A 21,642-nucleotide genomic window follows, 5' to 3' on the forward strand; every position below is an offset into this window, starting at 1 on the left:
GCTCCCTCTTTATTCAGTAATCCTGCACGGCTGTAATTTGACTTGTGGCTTCCACCGTGCAAAACAAGCAATAGGCCAATCCTACCATCCAACAGAAACAAAAAATGGAGTGAGTGGACATGAGCTAATTACCTTCTCAAGCGGGCATCGGCGTGAATTACTACATGAAGTTAAACATTAGCCACAGTCATGGAAGACAATTAGTTCACACCAGGAAACAAACACACACCCTCCCACACGCATAGGGTTTATTTACCATACAGAGGTTGTACACCCGAGTGAAGCATACATTACAGGAACTGAACAAGACAAAAGTGGAGGATCTGTTATAAAATGATACAGCCAGCTACAGCGTTCACTGAAATTACCTCCAAGGGCCAAAAAAAAAACCAATCATTTGCAGCATTTCATTCATGCTTGTGACATAAGGAAAATGCGTTGAATTGGAGCAAACCTCGGAATGCAGTGCAATAACAATGTGAAAATTCCAGTTTCTATTGTCTCTATTTTATGGTATACAAATACTTTCTATTGCTCCTCTGTAAAGCCTGAGGCCATTAACAGTAATGGCACTGTCACTCAACTCCCCACCCACAAATGAAAACTAACCTACACAGACAAGTCTAGTGCAGTGAGACGTAATACGTCAAGAGACAAAGCCAAAAAATCTCATAAAAGTCTGTATATGAAAGCATTTTCAAAACTTCAGGCGAGGTAAGTGAAGCACTAAACCGAAAATAATAGCAAACAAGGACACATTTTAAAATATGTGCATATTGCTCCAAGTGTGACTCAACCGGTCTGATTATGCAAATGATTATAAATAACAGATAAAAAGCATACAAAAATATAAATATCAGGATGGATTTGGCAGCGCTCGCTCTGCTTTTAATCATTTACTGCCTCCGATTTAATTGGAAATTGTGCGAGCATTTTCAAATCCACATTCAAATTTGGAAAAGAACATAATTGCCGATGAAAGACCCCGGCTCCTAATACGATGTAAAGCAACCACTTACAAATTAGGGACCATTACAGCATCCTTTCAAGTCCAATAATAACAGATGCAATTACATTTTAAAAATGCTAAAAAAAAAAAAAAAAAACATTAGAAAAAACAAACAGCATAAACCTTTTTTTTATTATTTTATTCCAGTGCAAGGCACCCTGTTGCCAGGAAACCGTGTGTGAATTCTCGGCCAGACAAGTCGGCTTTTTAATACTCCAAGTTTTTGGGTTTGGAAAAAAAAAAAAAATCCATGTAATGTGACTGAAGGTGCCAGAAAATATTTAGTGTTCTCTAACCTGTTGTCTTTAGGAAAGAGGAAAGGGGGGAAGCATATGTCACTTCACTTCTCTTCTGGAAAATAGATAAGATAGCAGGCATCCGTTTTTTTTTTTTTAAAGAGACCCGCCCTCTATAGCTGAGGTGGTTTCGCCACGAAGGGCAAACACGTAGGAGGGAGAACTGTACGCTTCTACACGTCGGTGTGTACCTACAGTACATGCGAGTGTGCGCATGTGTGTGTCAGTGAAGCAGTCCTTGGGAGGTCTGGATTGACGCACAGAGGAAAAAAAGAAATGACGAAGGGAAAAAAAAATAAAATAAAAATCTCTTCCGAAGACTAAAATCAAAGCGATGAAGCAAAAAGGGGAAGATAAGGAGAGGAGATGGAGGAAATAGCTCCTGTCAGATGTGCTGCACAATCTCTGCCTTAGTGTGTTCTTCCACTGGCGCCAGCAGCAGTGTGTGTATCTCTGTGTGTGTGTGTGTGTGTTGCTCTGTACAGAACAAGCGCTGCTTCAGCCCACAGGCCAACACGAACGGATCAACAGCCACTTGCTGAGCCCTCCTGATGCTTCTCCAGTTAGAACCGGGGATTGCACTCCAAAGACAAGTGACCGTGCACCTTGCATCTCTTGACAGACTTTAAAAAAAAAAAAAAAACGACAGATTAAACTGAGGTGACAGAGGACGTCGGGTGTGGTACAGTACATGAGCGCTGTTCGGTCCATTTTGGAGAGTTAGCACTCCCGGCTGAAGCGTCAGCTGTGGGGTGAAGGGCCATCCTCACGACGCACTCGGGGAGCGGGTGGAGGCGGGGCGGGGGACGGATGAAATAAACGGAAACGGGTGCAGCCTCGACAGCGGCCCGGCCTTCTCCCTCATCCATTTAACCTCCGCGACTGACCTCCGGACGGGGTGGGGGAGGCTCTCATACGTTGCCCCTGGCAAAAGAAAAGAAACAAAAGGGTGAAAAGAAGACACGGTGATATAACCCGTGAGTGAGTGTGTGTGTGTGTGTGTGTGTGAGGGGGTGGCCGGTGACGTTAGCATAAAGCCCGCTCTGGTGTGTGTGTCGGTGGAGTGGGAGGTGTATTTTGCATTAGCCCAGAGATGGCTTAGCACTTGAGGATGGAGTGAAAGATCTTGCATCAGCCTAGTGAGGGCTTAGCATGGCTGAATTCGATTTTTTTATTCTTTTTTTTTTTTTTTTCTTTACAATCCAGCCTGCTTATTTAAATCAATCCCCAACAACCCCCACCTCCGGCCCCGATCGCAGCTCGTCTTGAGAGGTGGCGAGAGGGCTGCTCTTCTTTCATTACCTAGCTTGAGGGAGAGCCAGGCATTTCACAGCCTCACCTCCTCCGCACCGGTGTCAAACTGTCGGCAGCCTTCCTCTCCTGGAGTCTAGGCGGAGGTGGGGGGAGGAGAGGACGTGGGCGGGGACAGGGTCTGGTGTTATTCTGGCCCCTGCGTGTAAAATCGCTATTGAGGGACGTATTGATCAGTGCGGATGCCTCTGCAACCCAAACCACCCTAGAAGTGCTGAGTAATGGATTTACAGGCCAGGTGTGAAATGATAGGGGTGAGCAAGTGTCCACACATTCCATGCAAGATGAGAAACCCTGAGTAGCCTTTTAACGCATTTACGTTTGGGGAGATTGATGGAAATTATAAAAATAATTTCCATCCATGGCGGAGGAGGAGAGGAGGAGAGATGAGGCGCACATGCTCGACATCAATAATAAGGAACCTGGGCATCACAAAGGAGCACAGCAAGTTGCATGTAAGTGGCATGCAACTGTCCTTAAAATGATCGCACACACAAGTTCCTGTTACAGTAAATATGAAGTGGCCAATTTAGGCCAGTAAAAAGAAACTCATTTGCTTTAACTTATGACTGAGCTACAAGTAATCTTAAACCTATCCTTGTCTGTTATCAAATCCTAATTTACACCCATGTAGTTCTGCCTAATGGAAACATTTTTAGTACCACAATTTGATTGTAAGGCTGATGTTCCTTTAGAGTCTTTAGAGTCATTTTGAAGGGACGTTATACTTAAGCAGATTCAAATACTTATGTACTTTTGAGTTTAAAGGGGGGACTTTTTCTACTACTTTTACTGGAGTAATGTTTTCCCTTGGGCATACCCAATTTACCCAATTAGAATCAAAGTAAAACCAACTTTAACATGTGTAAACAATTTAATTCCTACAGGAATCTACATTTCAATGCTGACTATATACTACTGCTGGGATTAATTGTGACAGGGCAGCTTGACATGGTCCCTCTAAGCCACAGTGACCATCTGATCACAGCAAAGTTACACAACAGGACTGCACTGCAAAAATATTTATTCAGAAGGGACGTTTACAGCTTGGTGATGTTGGAGATATCGTTTCACTATGGAAGGCCTTTGGAGCTTAGACAAAAGCATTCAGCATTCAAATCAAGTATTTCTTTATTTCACTTCAGTCCAGAATAGCCCTGATTGGTAAAATGTCACTAAAAGCCAAGTAGAGTCAATGTTTGCTGCATGATTGGGATTGGGGTGTAGATGGCAGCTAAACTACAGTTTAGTAGGTTTCAATAGTAGGTTTCAATTGAAGTCAATGTGTTAAATATGGCAAATCAACTAATAGATCTGAAATCATCAAGTCCCCTCTTGATGTCATAACTGACATATCTGTGTTCCTAAAATTAATAAACCTGACAAAAAAATATACATATGATGAATAAATATTCACCCTGTCCATACTGCTGCAATAACATCTGAGAAGTGATGAAAAGAATAAAAATGTTGTCTGATACAACTTCATGCAAAATGCACACTCCTACATCTCTCTATATAACTCTCAAAAATGTTGAAGCGGTCAGAAGCTATAATCCATTTGTAGAATGAATTGCATTTACATGCCTCAAATTAATGGGGGTGCAAAAAAAAAAAAAACGAATCAGATTTATGTGGCCGTGATTAATGGGACTAGTGTCATTATAGCCTAATGTGGTAGGAGGCGTTCATGTGCCAGCATGAATAATGTAATGGTGGCATGTTAATGGAATTCAATTGCACAACAAACGTGTCACAGACAAACGCCTTTAAACATGGCTGAACACCCATTTATACCCCTCCACTACATACTCCCGAGAGTCCCATATACCACAATGATACAAATGTTACTCAACATTGCAGCAAAAGATCGAAAAGACATCCTATTTCCACTGAGCTAAATGAATCATTTTATTTGCCTAAAACACACAAAACTAAGAAGGGTACTAAGGAATGCAGATCGGATTCTTTTAGCAACTTAGTAGACAAGCAGCATCACAAGTTTAAAGCTCTTTAAATTGCACTTAGTCTGAAGTCTAAGTACCCCGCCAGTACTTTTTAATTCAATCATCTGCCCCATAGAAAAAAATACAGGAAATAAAGGAATTTAAACCCCCCTTCCATTTCGCCGAGCTGCGCTCAACTCCTGCTCGCATTGCATCCACAGCCCAGTTCTGGCAGGCAGTGAGTCTGCAGCATCTCCCCCGGATCAATGCAATGCTGTTAGCTCGCAGCTAATGTGGTCGTAGGGCGTCTTAATGCTCTGCGCTCTTATGTTAAAATGCCATCTTTGCGCGGCGGCCGTTTCTTTTCTTCGGCCGAACCTTCCCGGAAACCTGCGCTGTGGCACCGTTAGGAGAAGACACCACTTAAGAGGAACATTTAAATAATAAAAAAAAGTGTAACACTAATAAGGCTTTGTTCCCTAATCGCAAGGTAATTTAAAAGAACCTGCGGTCCTGAGATGTCCTCATTCGGCAAGCGTGCAGCTTAACAAGCGCGTGTCGGTGTTCCTGAGTGGGTGTGTGTTGGCAATGCTGTGGACCCTTGACATTCCTTAGAGACTACTTCCCCCATCCAAAAAAAAAAAAAAAGTCAGAACCAGCTCTAGCATCGGCCGCCTCCCAATTAAAAATACGTCTGTGGCACTGACGGAGCAGTGCGCCAGCATTAATTAGCCAGCGGATTTTGGGCATAATTCATATCTTGTGCCACCGTCGAGGCCAAACATGCAACGCGGCGGCCGGCTGGGCCACTCTTTTACTGCTCCCCCCCTCCCCCCCTCCCAGCGGCCGGTAGAATGGGCCGGGGTGGTTAATGAATGGCATTATGAAAGATCTTTCAAGCTGAGAGGACATTATCGCCACAGCAGCCTTCACGTCACGTACTGGCTGAACGCACCAGGCTGGCACTTGCCTCTACTGGGCACCTTTTATCTCTTTCTTTAGCTTAATTGTGACAACTTAATTGCACCTTTTTTGCAAACCAGGACTGCATGATCCATCGTGCAAATGAAAGTATGTGAAATGGGCAAATGGGCCTGTGTCCTCCAGCAAGTAGACAATGGCCACATCAAACACGCACAAAACCAACACAAAGTGATTTCTAATCACTGATAATATCAGAGTTGTGCGGCTTCATGATTGCTGCTGCGAGAGGCTGCGAAGGGTTGATTTAAGATTTTTGATGATTTCAACATGTTCTTTCTATTCACTCATAACAGCAAGCACACGAGTCCATGAATGTGTATTGCCTTACATGTATTAGAGAATAATGATAAATTTAACAACGCAGTTTTACAGGTTCACTTTTTTCTACTTTTTAAATTGCTGTACATATAGGCAATATTGACTTGTAAGTGATTAACTAACAATCTGGTTAACGTAAAGTTTTTTATTTCAAGCACGATTCTAAAAGAAATGAAACTTACTGAAAATGTGTTGGTGCTTAAAGTGGTTCACGGAACTGAGATTTAAACAAGATAAATTAAATAAAAAGAAAATCAGAGTGAAACGTACCAGTGTTTAAAAGGCTTGAACTTGATTATCATCTCTTTGCTGCTGTGTGTAGCTGAAAGGCAGCGGGACGATGGGAACACTGGGCCAGTACACTTATCGCTGCATGTAATGTGGGTGGTAGTAGCCTAGTGGGTAACACACTCGCCAGCCAGAAGCCAGAAGAGCCAGAAGACCCAGGTTCAAATCCCACTTACTACCATTGTGTCCCTGAGCAAGACACTTAACCCTGAGGTGCTCCAGGGGGGGGACTGTCCCTGTAACTACTGATTGTAAGTCGCTCTGGATAAGGGCATCTGATAAATGCTGTAAATGTAAATGTAATGTTTTTAATAGATGCACTGTGCTCTTCCATCGTATAATTTCTATCATTTTACTCGGGCTCGAGTGGTAAATGAGTGGTCAGGGACCAATCGATGGGCATCAAGCCTGGATTTTCTTAAGACCCCATTTGCCCAACACATTTTCAGGGTGCAAAGAGGTCTTCATGAACCAGTCATACACTCATAGATAGTAAGAAAGATTTGGCTGACATTAACTGGTTTAACAAATCAAGGCTTGTCCATATGAGCTAAAAGGGATTGCGGCTCAGCCACCGTAATCCATTTACCTCAGCTCCATGGTGTCTTTTGTGAGATAGACTATCCAGTAGACCAGGTTGAACGCTCCGAATGACAGCGGGAACAGGATTCGTGAGTACTTGTCGATGATGCTGGTGCCTCCCAGCACGTTGTTGGCCGGCACCGCCGAGCCCTGCTGCCGGAAATCGGGGGGCTGGGGAGCGGTGAACCTCTCCCTCGGTGGCCCCTCACGGTGTGGTGTAGAGTTCATTCTCTTCTTCAGGACCCCAGCAGAGTCCATCTGAGGCTGAAGATGTGAAATAATTACATATTTTACTATTATATAATGCATATCAATAGTCAACTGCATGTTGAGTTATATATATTATATCATATATTGATTTGTCCATTCTAAAGGGTCCATTTTAAAAACTGTTTTCATTTCAGGTATTATATCACTAAGCGTTTGAGATTATTAGCCATCATATTTATTTTACTGTTCAGAAAAGTGTTCAGGGTTAAGCTGCAGATGATCCTTCATTAACTTAATTCAATTAAAATTACTGCTGACTAACCAGAACCAATTGACTGGATAACAAAGCCTGAAAAAAGTAGTAGCTTGAGGCAGACCAAGGCGATGCGATAGCTTTTACATCTCGTGCTGGGAGAGAGCGCGCCAAGGCCAGCGTTTTTGACCGCCTTCCATCGGAGGAGCAGGTTGGAGCTGCGAGTGTCAGCTGCAGCGTCCTGTGTCATCCCGCCGTGGTGTGAAATCACGTAGGGAGCATGTGGCACCCTCTCTGCCTCAGTACCGGAGCTATTTTTGAATCGACACCGGGCACCGCTTCACTTGGGCACCATCCCAGAACGGGCAGAGACACACTCCGCATACCACTTTTCAGAACCCAGCTACTCCTTCGATATTTTTTTCATGATTATTATCTATTAAATGCATTTATTTATTTATTTGAGCAGAATGGGAAAGTGGTTTCACCTGGAGGTCAACAGGCTTTGCAGATATAAGCCTTTGTTGAACCGTTGGCAAGTGTTTTTTTTTTTTCTTACCTAATCTGATTCTAACAGGTCAAAGAGAGCAGAGGCTTATTGACGCACGTTTGTGCGTAAAGCAGCTTCGACGCCTCAGAAAGGCACCGCTGCAGATTTATTTCCAGCCACTGGCGCACGGCGAGCGTCATACAACGCCGGCACACAAAGAGAGGCCATTGCATTTCATAATAGACGTTTGTCCCCCTCCGTTCATTATTTCTTTCGGAGAGTCATTCTTCACCTAGACCCTCTGTTATAATCACTCTTGCTGGCGCGCAGAGGCAACAGCCATTGGCTTGATTCTCCCTCTGGCGCGAAAGCTCCTTGTGAGCGCGTGTTGATTCGCTGAGATGGCCTCTTAATCTATTCCCTTACGTAATCTGCCCAAGCAGAGAGTCCGTGGGGAAACCACTGGCTGTCTCGTCTCATCTAGTACGCGTGTTAGCACGCAGCGATAGCACGGAGGAGACAGCGTTTGAAAAGGGAGGGAGGGAGCTAGGAGGAGGGGCGGGATTTACCGAAATGACCTTCCCATCAGAACCCACGGCCGCCACTGCCGCCGCCGCCACTGCCGCCTCCTGCGCGGCCGCCCTGAGAGCTGCGGCCTTCTGGAGCTCCCGGTTGGCCTGCAGCGTGGAGAAGTAGTTCACGGCTGCAAACTCGATGAGGGCTGAGAAGACGAAGGCGAAGCAGACAGCGATGAACCAGTCCATGGCAGTGGCGTACGAGACTTTGGGCAGGGAGTGCCGAGCACTGATACTTAGCGTGGTCATGGTCAGGACCGTGGTGATGCCTGGGAAAAAAGAGACACTCACTATGAACACCAGTAACGAATCCCCTTGGCCAAAGAATTCTAACATTTTTATAACTACATAAAAAAAGTTAAGGAACAATATTGTAATTGTTTGTAAGAGCAAAAGAGCACACAAATAATGTCTAAATAGAGTTCGGTGGACTACATTTAATGATGGCTGAATACTGAGTTTGGTGCCATAAAAGTATTCTGCTTACCAAAATTATGCATTCAAAATACTTTGGATTTTTATACATTCATAATATATAAAAACGTATTTGAACTGTAATGTAAACATATTTTTGTCCCAAGATATTTATCAGTTTTTAGTAAGTCGAGTTCACTGTGTAACTGTGTGGTTGTAATAATGGTCTGACAGTGCCTTCTGGGGCTTCAGCCCATCTTGAATTGGAGCCAGGGAGAGGGCATCAGAGGAAGGAGTAAAGGCCGTTCAAACAATAATGAAGCTTTGAGACATCCGATGGCCCAGTGGTTCGCATCAGTGCCACTGAATAGGCTATTTAATTTGCACATATATAGAGTTACCAAAAAAAAAAAAAAGACTTCATGATAAAAAGTGGGAATCAGCTTTGCCATTTTATAGTACAAGATATGATGAATCCTTTGAAAAGGGCTATTTTTATATACCATATACATTACATATTCAGAGAATTTTCATGATACTCTAAAATTCTCATTTTTCAGCTTGGACTGTGATCATTTGATTATCACAAGTGACTGTGATGGTCATATCATTTAAACATGAATAACTGTTCTTACGATAAAGTTCTTACATGGGTAACAATAAAGCAATTCTAACTTTTATTTAAGCAAAAAATCCTGTTCCTGCGTCATTAATTCTTATTAGTGCTGCACGATTAATCTAATCGTAATCGTACACACGATGTCAGTCTGTGCGATTACATGAACGCAAAAAGCTGCGATTTAAATGATTAGTACATGGATTGGATCGGCAACATATCCGATCCATTCTCTCATTCTCTCAAAGTTTGCGAGTCTCACTTCAGTCGGATGTGACGTATTTGGTCACATGACTTTCGATTCGGAGACATATGGTTAGACGCCGCATGACGCGCTGCATCGTACGTCAACGTCGCCGTCGTATTGCGAGAGGCTCTGCTGTGGCGTGAAGCATATACATGTCTATGGAGAGAAGTGCATAAAAATCAAGTCAGCCTCCAAACAACGTTTTGGCTAAACGTAGGCATTAACTATTTAGACTGTTCTTAGCTGTTTAGTTAACTTTTCTCAAACTTTGAAGGTTTCCTAAAGAAATTCACCTCAGTTTACAAATCTTAACCTTAGCTAAGCTAGCAAAGCTATGCATCCCTGTGTTCAAGTCAGCCTCCAAACAACGTTTTGGTTAAACGTAAGAACTATAATACGGGATTTTATAATGGCCAAATATAATCAAAACAGTTGTTTAGCCTTACCAGGGTTTGTCGTTCGACAGTAATGTAAAAGAGTTTTTTGTGATTTATTTAATTTTGTAGAATATTGTATTTTGTAAGCACTGGGCATTTCAGGTTATAAGTAGTTTGTATGTTTATCATATCGCAATCGCATATCGCAATATCGATCTCAATAATCGCAATATGTCTTTTTCCCCAAATCGTGCAGCACTAATTCTTATTAATATTTTGTGAATATATTGCCCAGGCATAACTACAAAGTTTAGAAATGATAACTAAGTTTAAATGACTATTACATTTACAGCATTTATCAGACGACCTTATCCAGAGCGACTTACAATCAGTAGTTACAGGGACAGTCCCCCTGGAGCAACTTGGGGTTAAGTGTCAGGGACACAATGGAAGTAAGTGGGATTTGAACCAGTGGTGGCCTAGTGGTTAAGAAAGCGGCCTCGTAATCAGAAGGTTGCTGGTTCGAATCCCGATCTGCCAAGGTACCACTGAGGTGCCACTGAGCGGGTGATGGGTTAAATGCAGAGAACAAATTTCACTGTGTGCACTGTGTGCTGTGTATCACGTGTGACAATCACTTCACTTTCATAATATTACCACTAGGATACTACCACCCCACTATAAGAAGACTGTGCAATCACAATATTGATGATCTAACCAGATGATGTCTGAGTTGGTTGCGTTAACATTGTAATCCCACCTGGCAACCTGAGGTGTATTTGCATAGTACAGACACTATACTGTCAGGCTGGCACAATATATCCCCATCTTTATTTATTGAGGTGGGGTAAAAATATTACTGTCCTTATTAAAATATTTGTGCTTTTGGTGGTTTTTTAGAGGTATCTGTAGTATGTGCTCACTAGAAATATTTTGAAGAACACATGTACGTTCAGCACTGTGTGCTGTACACTGTGCAACACCCACTGTTTCTCTCATGCTGTATTCATTTGGTGGTATTCTCAGAAATGTGTTCTCATGGATTTCAGAGCGATGAAAAGGGAAAGCTGGGTCAGTAGTGAAAACAAATTTTAAATGGATTTAGGTTGTAATAAAACCACTTGATAATGATGATTATGTAATAGTGCCTAAACAGATGTCCATGCTATGGAACACTATTCCGCCAAATGTCAACGTATTTAAAATTACGCTGAAATGATTGGGTTGAAAAGAAAATCTAAACTGGTTTGTTCTGATATTAAATTAATTCCACTTTTTCACACCGTGAAGGTTTAACCTCTGAAAGTTTATGCTTTCTTACATTTTCTTATCATGCACATAAAGTGCCTTTTAATGACTACAACAGTGAACATAGCACTCATGAAGGTGGTACTAGCACACTGAAGGTGGTACTAACACACTCACCACAATGCCACCAGTTCACATCCCACTTACTACCATTGTGTTCCCGAGCAAGACACTTAAGTTGCTCCAGTGTGACTGTCCATGTAACTACTGATTGTGTCTGATAAATGCCATAAATGTACTGGTTCAAAAGAGGGTAACACGCTGTCTCAGAACAGGCTCATCAAACATCCAGCTATCAAAAATTCTAAATATGTTCCTTGCATTGGACTTTTCAAAATAGCCACAATCTCAGTATTCATAACCACCACAGATCAAATGCGTCCAAAATTATGACTGATAGAGTTTGTGAGTGCATTTGTGTGTGTGTGTGTGTGTGTGTGTGTGTGTGTGTGTGTGTGTATATATATATATATATACAGGGAGATATGTTGCATGTTAGAAATGCCTGTAAACCTAAGGACCACATGAAATAACTAGATAAGCAGATGGACAGATTGCTACAAACTGCAGTGAAAGAAACTGTAACCAAAACAGAGAAAGAGAGAGACAAATGAATGTGTAAAAGAAAAAGGAACAAGGCCTTCAGGCATCGCCATGCTTTTACAGGGAAAAAGCAGGACGCAAATGAAATACAGTCAATTAAGTGTCCGAGTGCTCAGGGAAACTTAGGCTTTTAAGAGGACATGGACATTGCACACGGCACAACAATGGAGGAGGATGTCTGTTCCCAGCCTCCCAGCTCTTTGCAGTTCAGATGAACATTAGGTGTGGTGAGAAAACTCTAATTTGTGTCTCTCTCTGGAACGAACAAACCAGAAGTCTGAGGGGCCGATTGTTCTTTCTTTTTTGTTTTGTGAGGTTGACAGGAAATCATCACGCAGTACAACATATTTATGGCCATATCTTTTCAAATCCACACTGGATTTTTGGCCAGAAGTAGACGTGCACCTTGAATTATGAATACGGGTCTCTAAATGCAGACCATGTTTCAAAACAAACAGCTCTGAATTTCAGCCACGTTGTGCTAGCAGCACCCCTAAAGGCAAGTGTAGGGTGGACTGATGTAATGTGAGCAGCCCGGACCTGAACGCCCTCAAATGCAGCCACGGATTTTATCATTATGTGAAGTTGCGTAAAGTCCACTCTCCCTCTCCAAAACTCAGCAGGAAATCAGAAGACTTTCACCAATCTAGCCCCCACATCTAACCTGCCTGGAAACTGCCTCAGCACATTCCCCAACCATGCAGCGTCTGCAGAGATGCATGTAAAATAAATAAATAAATGCATACATGCATTCAAGAGACCCTAACCAGACCTATATTAGGCACCAAAAGGGAGGTTGGTTCTTAAAATAAAAAGGCAGCCTGAACCAGTTAGATAACCTCACATCGTTTAAGCGTGACAGACGTGACGTGACAACACAATGGATGAGAAGATCCCACGGAAGGCCTACCAAAAACAGTCCTGGCAGGAACGGACTCTTTATTGATCCAAAAGGAGACCTGGGCTAGGATGACGGTCATGATGCATGGAATGTAGGTCTGGATCAGGAAGAAGCCCATCTTCCTCTGCAGATGGAAGTGGACCGTCATCACGACGTATTCACCTGACGAAAATAAGTCAGTCAGAAAATGGAGCTAAATAAATCCTCGGGCAACTTCACAGAATCAGCATTTGAAAGGGGCTAAGCACCGATTTATGTAACCACCTGACAAATGGAGTACACCTACACAGCACTGGCATGCTAGCCACATGTTAGACGCAAGAGCCGGCTTATATAAAACCAGTGATTTGGTCGGGTTTAGATGAAGAATAATTCGTATTCTTTTTGGTTTTATTCACCTGTGTTTGACTTTAACCTCTCGCTGGAAACGGTCTGTCCAATGAGGTCGTACTGGAGCAGGCTTGACGACTCTTGGGGCACCTCGACCGAAAACTGCGGCCCTTTTTTCCACGTGTACACGATCTCGCTGATAGGATATGCGTCTGTTTTTAGAACAAAAAAAATAAAAAATTCTGGATAAAAAGGCTTCGGTACCATCCTGAAACGCACGTGTGCACGTGTAATACTTACAGCTGCCAAATTTGAGTGGACACGAGTGGCCGTCCATGGGAAAGTTTATCAGTCTCATCGGGCACTCCGCGTTGATCGTTAATCTGGAAAGCAGAAGCGCTCGGTCTGTGGGCTCGTGCCACGTTGGCTAAAGCTAAAAGGCGCGCTGCGGCACGGGCCGCCGTTACCTCATGGTGTAGAGAATGGTTCCGTTCTGCATGATGCGAAACAGCTTGTTGGGAGTAGTCATGTTGTGAGAGATGGACCTCTTGCCATTCCGGAAGAACGTGTCCGGCGTCCAGATCTTGCTGACCATGAGGTTGTTGAGGCGAAGGATCTCAATAGGGCCGTCGAATTTCAGCCGGTCGTCGATCCACGTTTGCCGGAAAAACACATCCATGGTGTACTCCTGTGTCCGAAAACACGTTAAACGTGCTACTTCAGATGAAGAAGCACATGCAGCGCTTCTTTTGTCTTACGTAAAAAAAAAAATAAAGATTATTGTTCCGTGCCTTTTTTTTTCCGACTTTGTGGCGCGGTCCAGATGAAACTGCGCTTCACTCAGCATTATGAGGCTTAAATGCACTTGAGATTAGGGGAATAAGCTCGAACATCTACAACTATCTGTGTGACAGATTAACATCCAGATTGCTTTCACTTGACATGGCTGCTATAACAGCTCCGGACACACACTTTACTCATTCCGCCGCGGAATTGTTACGGCACATCACATGGTGTCAGAGGTAGCTGGGATGCTGCGTAAGATGTGTATGGAGCGCGAGGGAAATAAAGCGCTCGGCTTGGGCCCTCACTGACAGAGACTGTCAACCAGATTAAAATTTCTAAGCTCCTCTAATGACATCCTGCACAAATGCCAGAATAATGAAGCCATGAAGCTTGTACAAGCATGATTTGAGACTGCAGGCATGCTAGGTCTCTGGGTTCCTGGCAATTGGGACTGCTTGATGGGGAAAAAAAAAGGGAATGCATAGCGTAGATGGAGATGAAGTGCTAGGGCATTAGGTTTGTCCACGTACCATTTCCACATCTGACACTGGACCAAAACTGGTGACAAAGATGTCCGTTTTGACCTCGGTAACAGGACCTAAAAAAGGTTTCGCAGCAAGTATTGTTAACTAGTTCACACACCAAAAGTCATTCTGCAATAAAGTGTTCATGAAAAACACAAATAAGCCCCCTTCCCACCAAGTTTCAGTCCATGCACAGAGTTAATAAGAAGCCTGTGCAGAGCGCTCTGCAGATCTTCCCAAAAGCCATTAGGGTCATTTCACCATCCGCCTTGTCTGGCCTGGTCCAAGCTCCAGACTAAATGGTCAATGCCCAAATGAATTGCTTTGGAAATGTAACGCACTTCGCACTAGGCAGAAATAACCGACAGTCGAATTAATTAAAGCAATAGCTCCCTCGCACGCACGCACACACACACACACACACACACACACACACACTTTCATTCTCTCTTCCACAAGGCACCACACGCCGACCAACAAAGTCCAACTGAGCCCCCATCCATCCACCCCCCCAAAAAAAAAAACCCAGCCTGATAAAAAAGAAAAAGTGAATTATTCATAAACCACGCGCCTGTTGCGTGATTATTCCACCCGACACCTGTTACAGGCGGGAAGTACCTCCGAATCCGGGTCGCAGCCTGTTGTCGTAGCCGTCCAATAATCTGTCCAAAATGCGCGTAATGTTGTCCAAATAGATGTTCGCGCCGGACTGATGCGCCCGGGCGATTCCAACGCTGCCAAAAGCAATGAAATAAAAGAAACGAAATAAGTGAAGTTGTCAAATAAACAAACAAACAACCCAACAACCATAAAGAGCGAAGGGACCGTGTCGGGCTCACCAGGACAGGATGAAGCAGGTGAGGAGCGCGGCCATGCTTCTGCTCGGGATCAACTCGCACTCCGGTGTTCCATCGCCGGGCGCGTAACAGCGTTTGCGCCGCGCTCGCTGACGCGCTCCGCCAGTGCGGTGGCGGTCCGGTGGCGGTCCGGTGGCGGTCCGGTGGCGGTCCGGTGGCGGAGCGCGCCGAGAGGTGGGGAGAGCAAATGTGCGAATCACCGACGCGCGATGCGCAGCGGCGGGACGAGCAGAAAAGACGGGTAAAAAGTTCACCGGCGCACGATCGGACGAGGCGTCGTGTGAGGTTGGACGCGAGAGATCCACTGATGGTTTCGAGCAGGGTGGGGGACCCGTTGGGAGATTTGGAAGAGGATCAAATGTCCCACTGCTGGAGATTACACCCGAGGTGGTTTCAATTTCGCTGTGAGGGAGCATTCCGCACATGTTGGCTCGCAATAAAGTTGAAAAAGGCCCCCTTTTTTTTCTGAATACCCTGCATGCACCCTGTCTCAATATATGGGGTCCTGCATGCACCCTGTCTCAATATATGGGGTCCTTATAAATAAGGATTTAGTTATTTCTCTTTCGGTATGAAACAGTTTTGCTGTAAACATATAAATGAAAGAGAAAAAAGGCAAAGCTCTTCAAAAATGTGATTTTCGTTTCTCCATTTAAGTTGTCTTCCTAACTAGAATGAGAAAACAAGATCTGAATATCCAAGAGTAGGAGTGGAACACAGAAAAGGTGCCTTTTACTGTCACAAGGACTTTCCCAAGAAACTTGTGTTCTTCTGTTGTTAGACACACTGAAGATTGATCATTGAGGTATATGCTGAAGGCACCCCGTTGGATTCTTCTTGTATCCCATTCCTGTTTACATCAGTGCTATTGCATCAGAGGCTTACGCATTTATGCACTTAAATTGTTATGACGTGATAAAAAATTGCTTAAATGCAACACTACATGTGACCATGTGTTGAAAAAAAAAATCATATGTAATAGTTCTTTATTTGCACATCATAAATATCACGTTCATGACAATAAACACAACAGCTGTGCTGGCAGCATTAGCCTTTAACATTATTCTAATCATAGCAGGGACAATTTGGCATTAAATGGTGACATGTCTAAACCCAGTCCTCGCTGTGGCCGAGAGAGCTTTGCATCTGTTTGCTGCGGATCTGCTCGGCAGATCATATAATGGCACTATCGAAGGGGCTCTGCCCTTTTGCCCTAATCCTGCGCTGCAACAGCGAGGTTTAAGGAATGAGCCACTGGGCTCGCTTTGATGGTTGGATTTCATAATGCATGACACTCAGCGTCCATCACGCCCCGAAAGGTCCATTCACCAGCCCCGGTTCAACTTGTAGCGGAGAGCCAGGGCTTAAATCAATCCTGCCATTTTACGACCAGATCCTGTTAGAGCTTTAAGGTATTTGGCAGCAAAACAGGCTGATGGGTTAGTGCCCTTCGGTGAAAGGGTGAATTATATTGCTGAGAGAAAGGAAGAGAGATTATTCATGCAGACAGAGTGAAAAATGTGAAAAACTGTGCTTCCTTCTGAATCCTCTGCTCAAAGATGATCAAACATGCATGCTTAGAACAAAACATAGAACATGGCAAATCATAATGTGGGCAGTGTGCAACTCAAACCTGCAGTGTATTTGTACCAAAAAGGCAGTATAAATGACATTTTATTCTTATTTTTGCAGAAAATATAGCTGACTGAAGTCACTTGATGGAATCAGAGTAACAGGAATGCATGAACGAATAATAACATAACTTTTCAGAAGAGAATAAACATGCCCTTTTCAGTAAAGAAGAGCAAATCTGGTGTTTTCTGTGAATAAATCTCAAGGGCTGAGACATTTTCCAACCATCGCCTTTATTCAGATTGTTTATTCAAAAACATTGCATTAGTGGTACTGGTATTAAACGATTTTTGCTTTGCTGATTTGGCATTTGGTTATAGAGGGTGAAGTGACAGGGTCATTAACATGTCTTAAATGTCACTGTGAACCAAACATGTAATTTGAGAAGTGTCTGTGTCATTATTTAGCTCACTGTTCTATAAAAGCAAATGATTCAAGCTATTATGTTTGCTGGGGTGGTACACTGGGATATGACAATAGCAGCTCCTGCTGGCTTCCTTGACTGTCATCTAGATGATGTGAATTGGTTCACTCATGCAGGGTACATGGCTAGAAAAGGATGAGTAGAGGTAAAATGAAACACTAGTCTTGAACCACAAGTTCTCTTTTACAAATGATAAAATACACAGAAAATGAAAAGACATCATTCATTGTCATGAACTATGTTTAGCATCCAGCCAGCCTAATGGGATCAGCCAAAGAAGGAACAAGAAGGTCAGATTGATCAGAGAAGACAGCCAAGCTTTCTCAATGGAAAGGGGACTTGGTGAGCTCTCATGGTTTGCTATATAGAAGCTATTGTGAGAATAAAAACTGAGATGTTTCCCATCATGTCTCACATAGTGACTTTCAACAGAAATCCATCATTACTCACTCAATGGGAGTAGTAACTGACAGTTCCTTTAGCAGTTAGGCCATGGCCATGTGACGATAACAACAACAACAAACGTCATATTGCTGACGAATAAAAATGAGACAAAATATGTTTCACAAAATAGAAACTACACAAAAATGTCTCTTTATGTTCATTGACGAAAAGGAGATGAGACGTCACTTCCTGTCATTTAAGTGCATTTTTATTTTTATGCAATATTTCTATTTCCTGTGTCTCCCATTTGGTTGCACAAATGACATCACTTTTGAAATACACAGACAGAGCATTACCTCGATTTCTGGATAGTTGTGATGGTTTTGCAGAAAAAGAAAACAATATTTTTGGATGCACCTTCTATAGATTCAGAGGTTTGGAATGGATGTAGAATATTCTTGAGTCTATAAGGTAACAATGATATAATAATAAGATAAACTTGTTTTAATTATGAACTGGGCTTGACAAGACGAAAATGTTGCTAAACTGGGTAAATAGAATTGCATTACTAAAGAAAAGAGACTAAAATACAAATGTCACTGACTAAAAGTAGACTGGGTGGTAGTAGCCTAGTGTGTAACACACTCGCCTATGAAACAGAAGGTTCAAATCCCACTTACTACCATTGTGTCCCTGAGCAAGACACTTAACCCTAAGTTGCTCCAGGGGGGGGACTGATAAATGCTGCAAATGTAAATGTAGAGTAAAATAGAAATGGATTTCTCCAACTAAATAACTAAAATGCTCAGACTTTTAGTTGACTGAAACTTGATTAGACTAAAATTAGTCTGGACATGACTAAGACTAATAAAAACTCAAATGACAGCTTCAAGCAAAGACTAGACTAAAACTAAAAGAGACAGTTCAGAGACAGAGACAGTTCACCAAAACCAATAGTGTACTGTGTACTGAAATTGAATTGTCATTGTGAAACACTGCAGCACAGCACACGGTGAACACAACGAAATGTGGCCTCTGCTTTTAACCCATCACCCTTAGTGAGCAGTGGGCAGCCATGACAGGCACCCGGGCAGCAGTGTGTGAGGACGGTGCTGTGCTCAGTGGCACCCCAGTAGCACCCTTGTCAATTTGGTATTTAAGCCGACAACCTTCCGATTATGGGTCCACTTTCTGTAAACGTAGAACTGCTTTTACATTGAGTATGTAAAAAAGTATGTAAAAAACAATAACACAGGTTGAATTACAGTACAGTAGGTGCACCACAACCAAGTCTATGTTTAGCATACACATACACAAGGGACCATTTTCATGCAAGAGGACCATCAATTTACATTTACAGCATTTATCAGACACCCTTATCCAGAGCGACTTACAACCAGTAGTTACAGGGACAGTCTCCCTGGAGCAACTTTGGGTTAAGTGTCTTGCTCAGAGACACAATGGTAGTAAGAGGGATTTCTCAAAGCAGTTGACAGGGTTACCCAGTTATGAGATTGGCCAGCACACCTGCAACAGCTTCTGATATTGACCTGCTCCCTTTTAATTCCAAGCCCCCAATTGATGGCTGTAATTTGCCATAGGACATAGCCTTAGGACATAGCCTACTGGGTGTTTTGGTTGTTTTGGGTGATATTGCAACACTTCAAAAATTCAGAGCAAAGTGCACTTCCAATTGGCCACATTTCCACATTGAGTATCCCAAGGTGTCACGGCTGCAGTTAGTGAGTTCAGTACAAACAGTTTGTCGTGCTCTCTAATAAAACAGTTACCTAATGGAAAAACCATTCATATAAAATGCAATTGAATAACAATGAATCTTACATATTTGTCACTGTTAGGTGAAACAATGAGTATGTAAATCTACAATGAATTGTATGTGATAGTATGTGAAATGTATTTTAATTCTACTTCATATTTTAGTTGGTTTGTCTCCATATTTTGCATACGTTTATGAAATTGATGTTTTTTTTTTAAATTCATACATTTGGTATTGTCACACTCAACATGAGCAAAAATTCCAGGACCCAATTGCAATGAGATAGTTCCCCCCAAAACAAAAATTTGGTCATAACCAACTGTTGAAATCAGCTGAGCATGTGCAGAATAAAGTGATTTGTAGTTGCAGACATGCATTCATAAAACATAATTTAGTAGCTAAACATGGGCTGGTTATGGTTAGAGGTTTTTCCAGTATTCATACTTTTATACTTTGTATGAATATCTAGCATTACAGGTGATCAAAGTACTGGTGTTACGAGAACAGGAAAGCATCTTGATGACTTGTTGAGCTACATAACTTCTGAAACATTGCTGTAACGATCATGTAGGATTCTATCCATAAACAACACTGCAGGGGATGGAAAATAAATATGAACATATTTATGAAAAAAGTCAGTATTGGGAATGGGAATTTGTAGTGAATATGAAGCATCCTCTTCTCCTAAAAACAGAAGCAAATGTTGTTACTGGTCCACACACAAACTTGTCCCCTCTGAAATCTTCTCATGATTGTTTATATCATATGTGCTTTATTTAAATAAGATTTCAGTCAAGTTGTATTGATTCACTTCAGGCTACACAGGCCATAGTACAGTTTTTTCCTTGTTGAAACAAAACGTAGAGGATATATGGCATACTCACCTGCTTTTCACTATATTTCCAGTCTTTTCTTCTCCACAGAGCAATATTTAGTGCACAGTGGCCACCAGTGGGACCTATTACTTTGAACTAACAGCCCTACATATCTTCTAGGGACATCTCTCCAAGTTTTTAAATTAGCTGTTTCATGAAAGCAGGATTGTTACAGCGGTTTTATAGTGAGTGTCTTATTTGCCTCCCTCACACGATCATAAATTTCCTGCTTTCCAGTTCACAGGAACATTTTGGTAAAAGGGCTGCCGATGGGACCTTCTGGACTGCAGTTGTAATGTTTTAAGTATCTCTGCTGTCATTTTTAATTTCAGATTCTGTGGATTTTGTTTTATTTTACTGTCTCCTATATGAATATAAATTACCAACATCTCTCCTGAAGTCACATTTTCCATCGTTCCTTGTCTGTTCTCTGTAGTTATTATATTATCTATGCTGGATTTTGGATATTTTCACCAGTGTACTGTTTATTTGTCTGCATATATACAGTGCCCATTTGGACCACCTACTTTGATGGCACTAGCGGTCCCCTACGCTAGTGGACTTTAGATTTGTATCTGTCTGTGGTGATTTGAGGATGTTCTCTTCTTTATATATGATCTGTGGTTTATTTCCTTCCCTATAGTTGACAATGGAGACTATTTATTTTATTTCTTACATCGCCCTGCCCTTTGGTGGCTTTTTTCCCATTACGAAAAAATTATTCAATTAATCCTTATGTGTCCTTCATCCTTTGTTCTGCAAAATCTAATGTGTCTCCCTCATGAGTTTCAGGCTGTGCTGAATTTGGACCATTGTTGTACCCATTTCATAATTTTTAATTTATATTAACCATTACCATTACAGGCCATTTTATTTTGAGAGTGTGAAATAAATGTCCAACCGAAGGTGGACAAATTTGGCAAGGGGACCATCCTCCTGTGTATACAAAGGAAATGTCATGATGACCTTGACAGGACCACAGATAGCAGGTGGGAGTTCCATCGGTGGGATGTGGCTAATGAGCCATGGACCGGAGCGGATGCTCTCATTCCAATGGTTATCCGGATCCTCAGTGTTGATTCTGCCATTGGTACTGGCACCGGCAAAAGTTGCCTGGCCCATCCAAATCTACCTAGTGCTGGTTGGATGAAAGCACATGGCTGCAGACTAGAAACTGGAAAGAAGGCAAAAAAGCAGCATGACAGGATGGCCTCCATATTCACTGCCACAGAGCAGTTGTTAAAATAGCAGCACAGTGTTGGACGTGTCTGCACTCAAGTCAGTTCAAAGTCAGCAATGCCACATGGCCAGAAAAGCACGCAGGC

The 21,642-nt window shown here is 42.6% G+C and overlaps 2 protein-coding genes across 4 annotated transcripts in view; one reads left to right on the plus strand and one right to left on the minus strand.

Moving 5' to 3' along the window:
* Positions 1-218: 218 nt before the first annotated feature.
* Positions 219-15,569, minus strand: gabra6b (gamma-aminobutyric acid type A receptor subunit alpha6b). 3 transcript variants are annotated; one of them, XM_028984936.1, is made up of 10 exons: positions 15,208-15,569; positions 14,987-15,102; positions 14,375-14,442; positions 13,526-13,811; positions 13,359-13,441; positions 13,127-13,270; positions 12,738-12,890; positions 8,257-8,531; positions 6,742-6,998; positions 219-2,229 (listed from the first exon to the last, which is right to left on the minus strand). In XM_028984936.1, exons 4-10 carry the CDS (start codon positions 13,735-13,737, stop codon positions 2,217-2,219), a joined length of 1,137 nt encoding a protein of 378 aa, XP_028840769.1. In that variant the 5' UTR covers positions 13,738-13,811; positions 14,375-14,442; positions 14,987-15,102; positions 15,208-15,569; the 3' UTR covers positions 219-2,216. The 3 variants fall into 3 exon arrangements, with proteins under 3 accessions (XP_028840769.1, XP_028840768.1, XP_028840770.1); XM_028984935.1 differs by having other exon boundaries at positions 13,526-13,746; positions 15,208-15,373; XM_028984937.1 differs by lacking the exons at positions 14,987-15,102; positions 15,208-15,569 and having other exon boundaries at positions 13,526-13,772; positions 14,375-14,889.
* The window catches only part of gabrb2b (gamma-aminobutyric acid type A receptor subunit beta2b), a 58,504-nt gene continuing 51,761 nt past the window's right edge, over positions 14,900-21,642 (plus strand). Inside the window, exon 1 of the mRNA XM_028984932.1 lies at positions 14,900-15,225. The gene's annotated coding sequence lies outside the window, so the exon portion shown is untranslated. The remainder of the gene's footprint in view (positions 15,226-21,642) is intronic.

Source organism: Denticeps clupeoides, chromosome 6, assembly GCF_900700375.1.
Source record: "Denticeps clupeoides chromosome 6, fDenClu1.1, whole genome shotgun sequence".
Lineage (NCBI taxonomy): Eukaryota > Metazoa > Chordata > Actinopteri > Clupeiformes > Denticipitidae > Denticeps > Denticeps clupeoides.

Bases quoted from the DNA above. Each gene is read 5' to 3' on its own strand.
- gabra6b (XM_028984935.1), bottom strand. From the start codon at position 15,242: ATGGCCGCGCTCCTCACCTGCTTCATCCTGTCCTG. The intron at 13,442-13,525 runs GTAACGGCGGCC...TCTGCTTTCCAG, and splicing joins ACCATTCTCTACACCATGAG to ATTAACGATCAACGCGGAGT. The intron at 6,999-8,256 runs GTAAATCCCGCC...TCACATCTTCAG, and splicing joins CTGATGGGAAGGTCATTTCG to CCTCAGATGGACTCTGCTGG.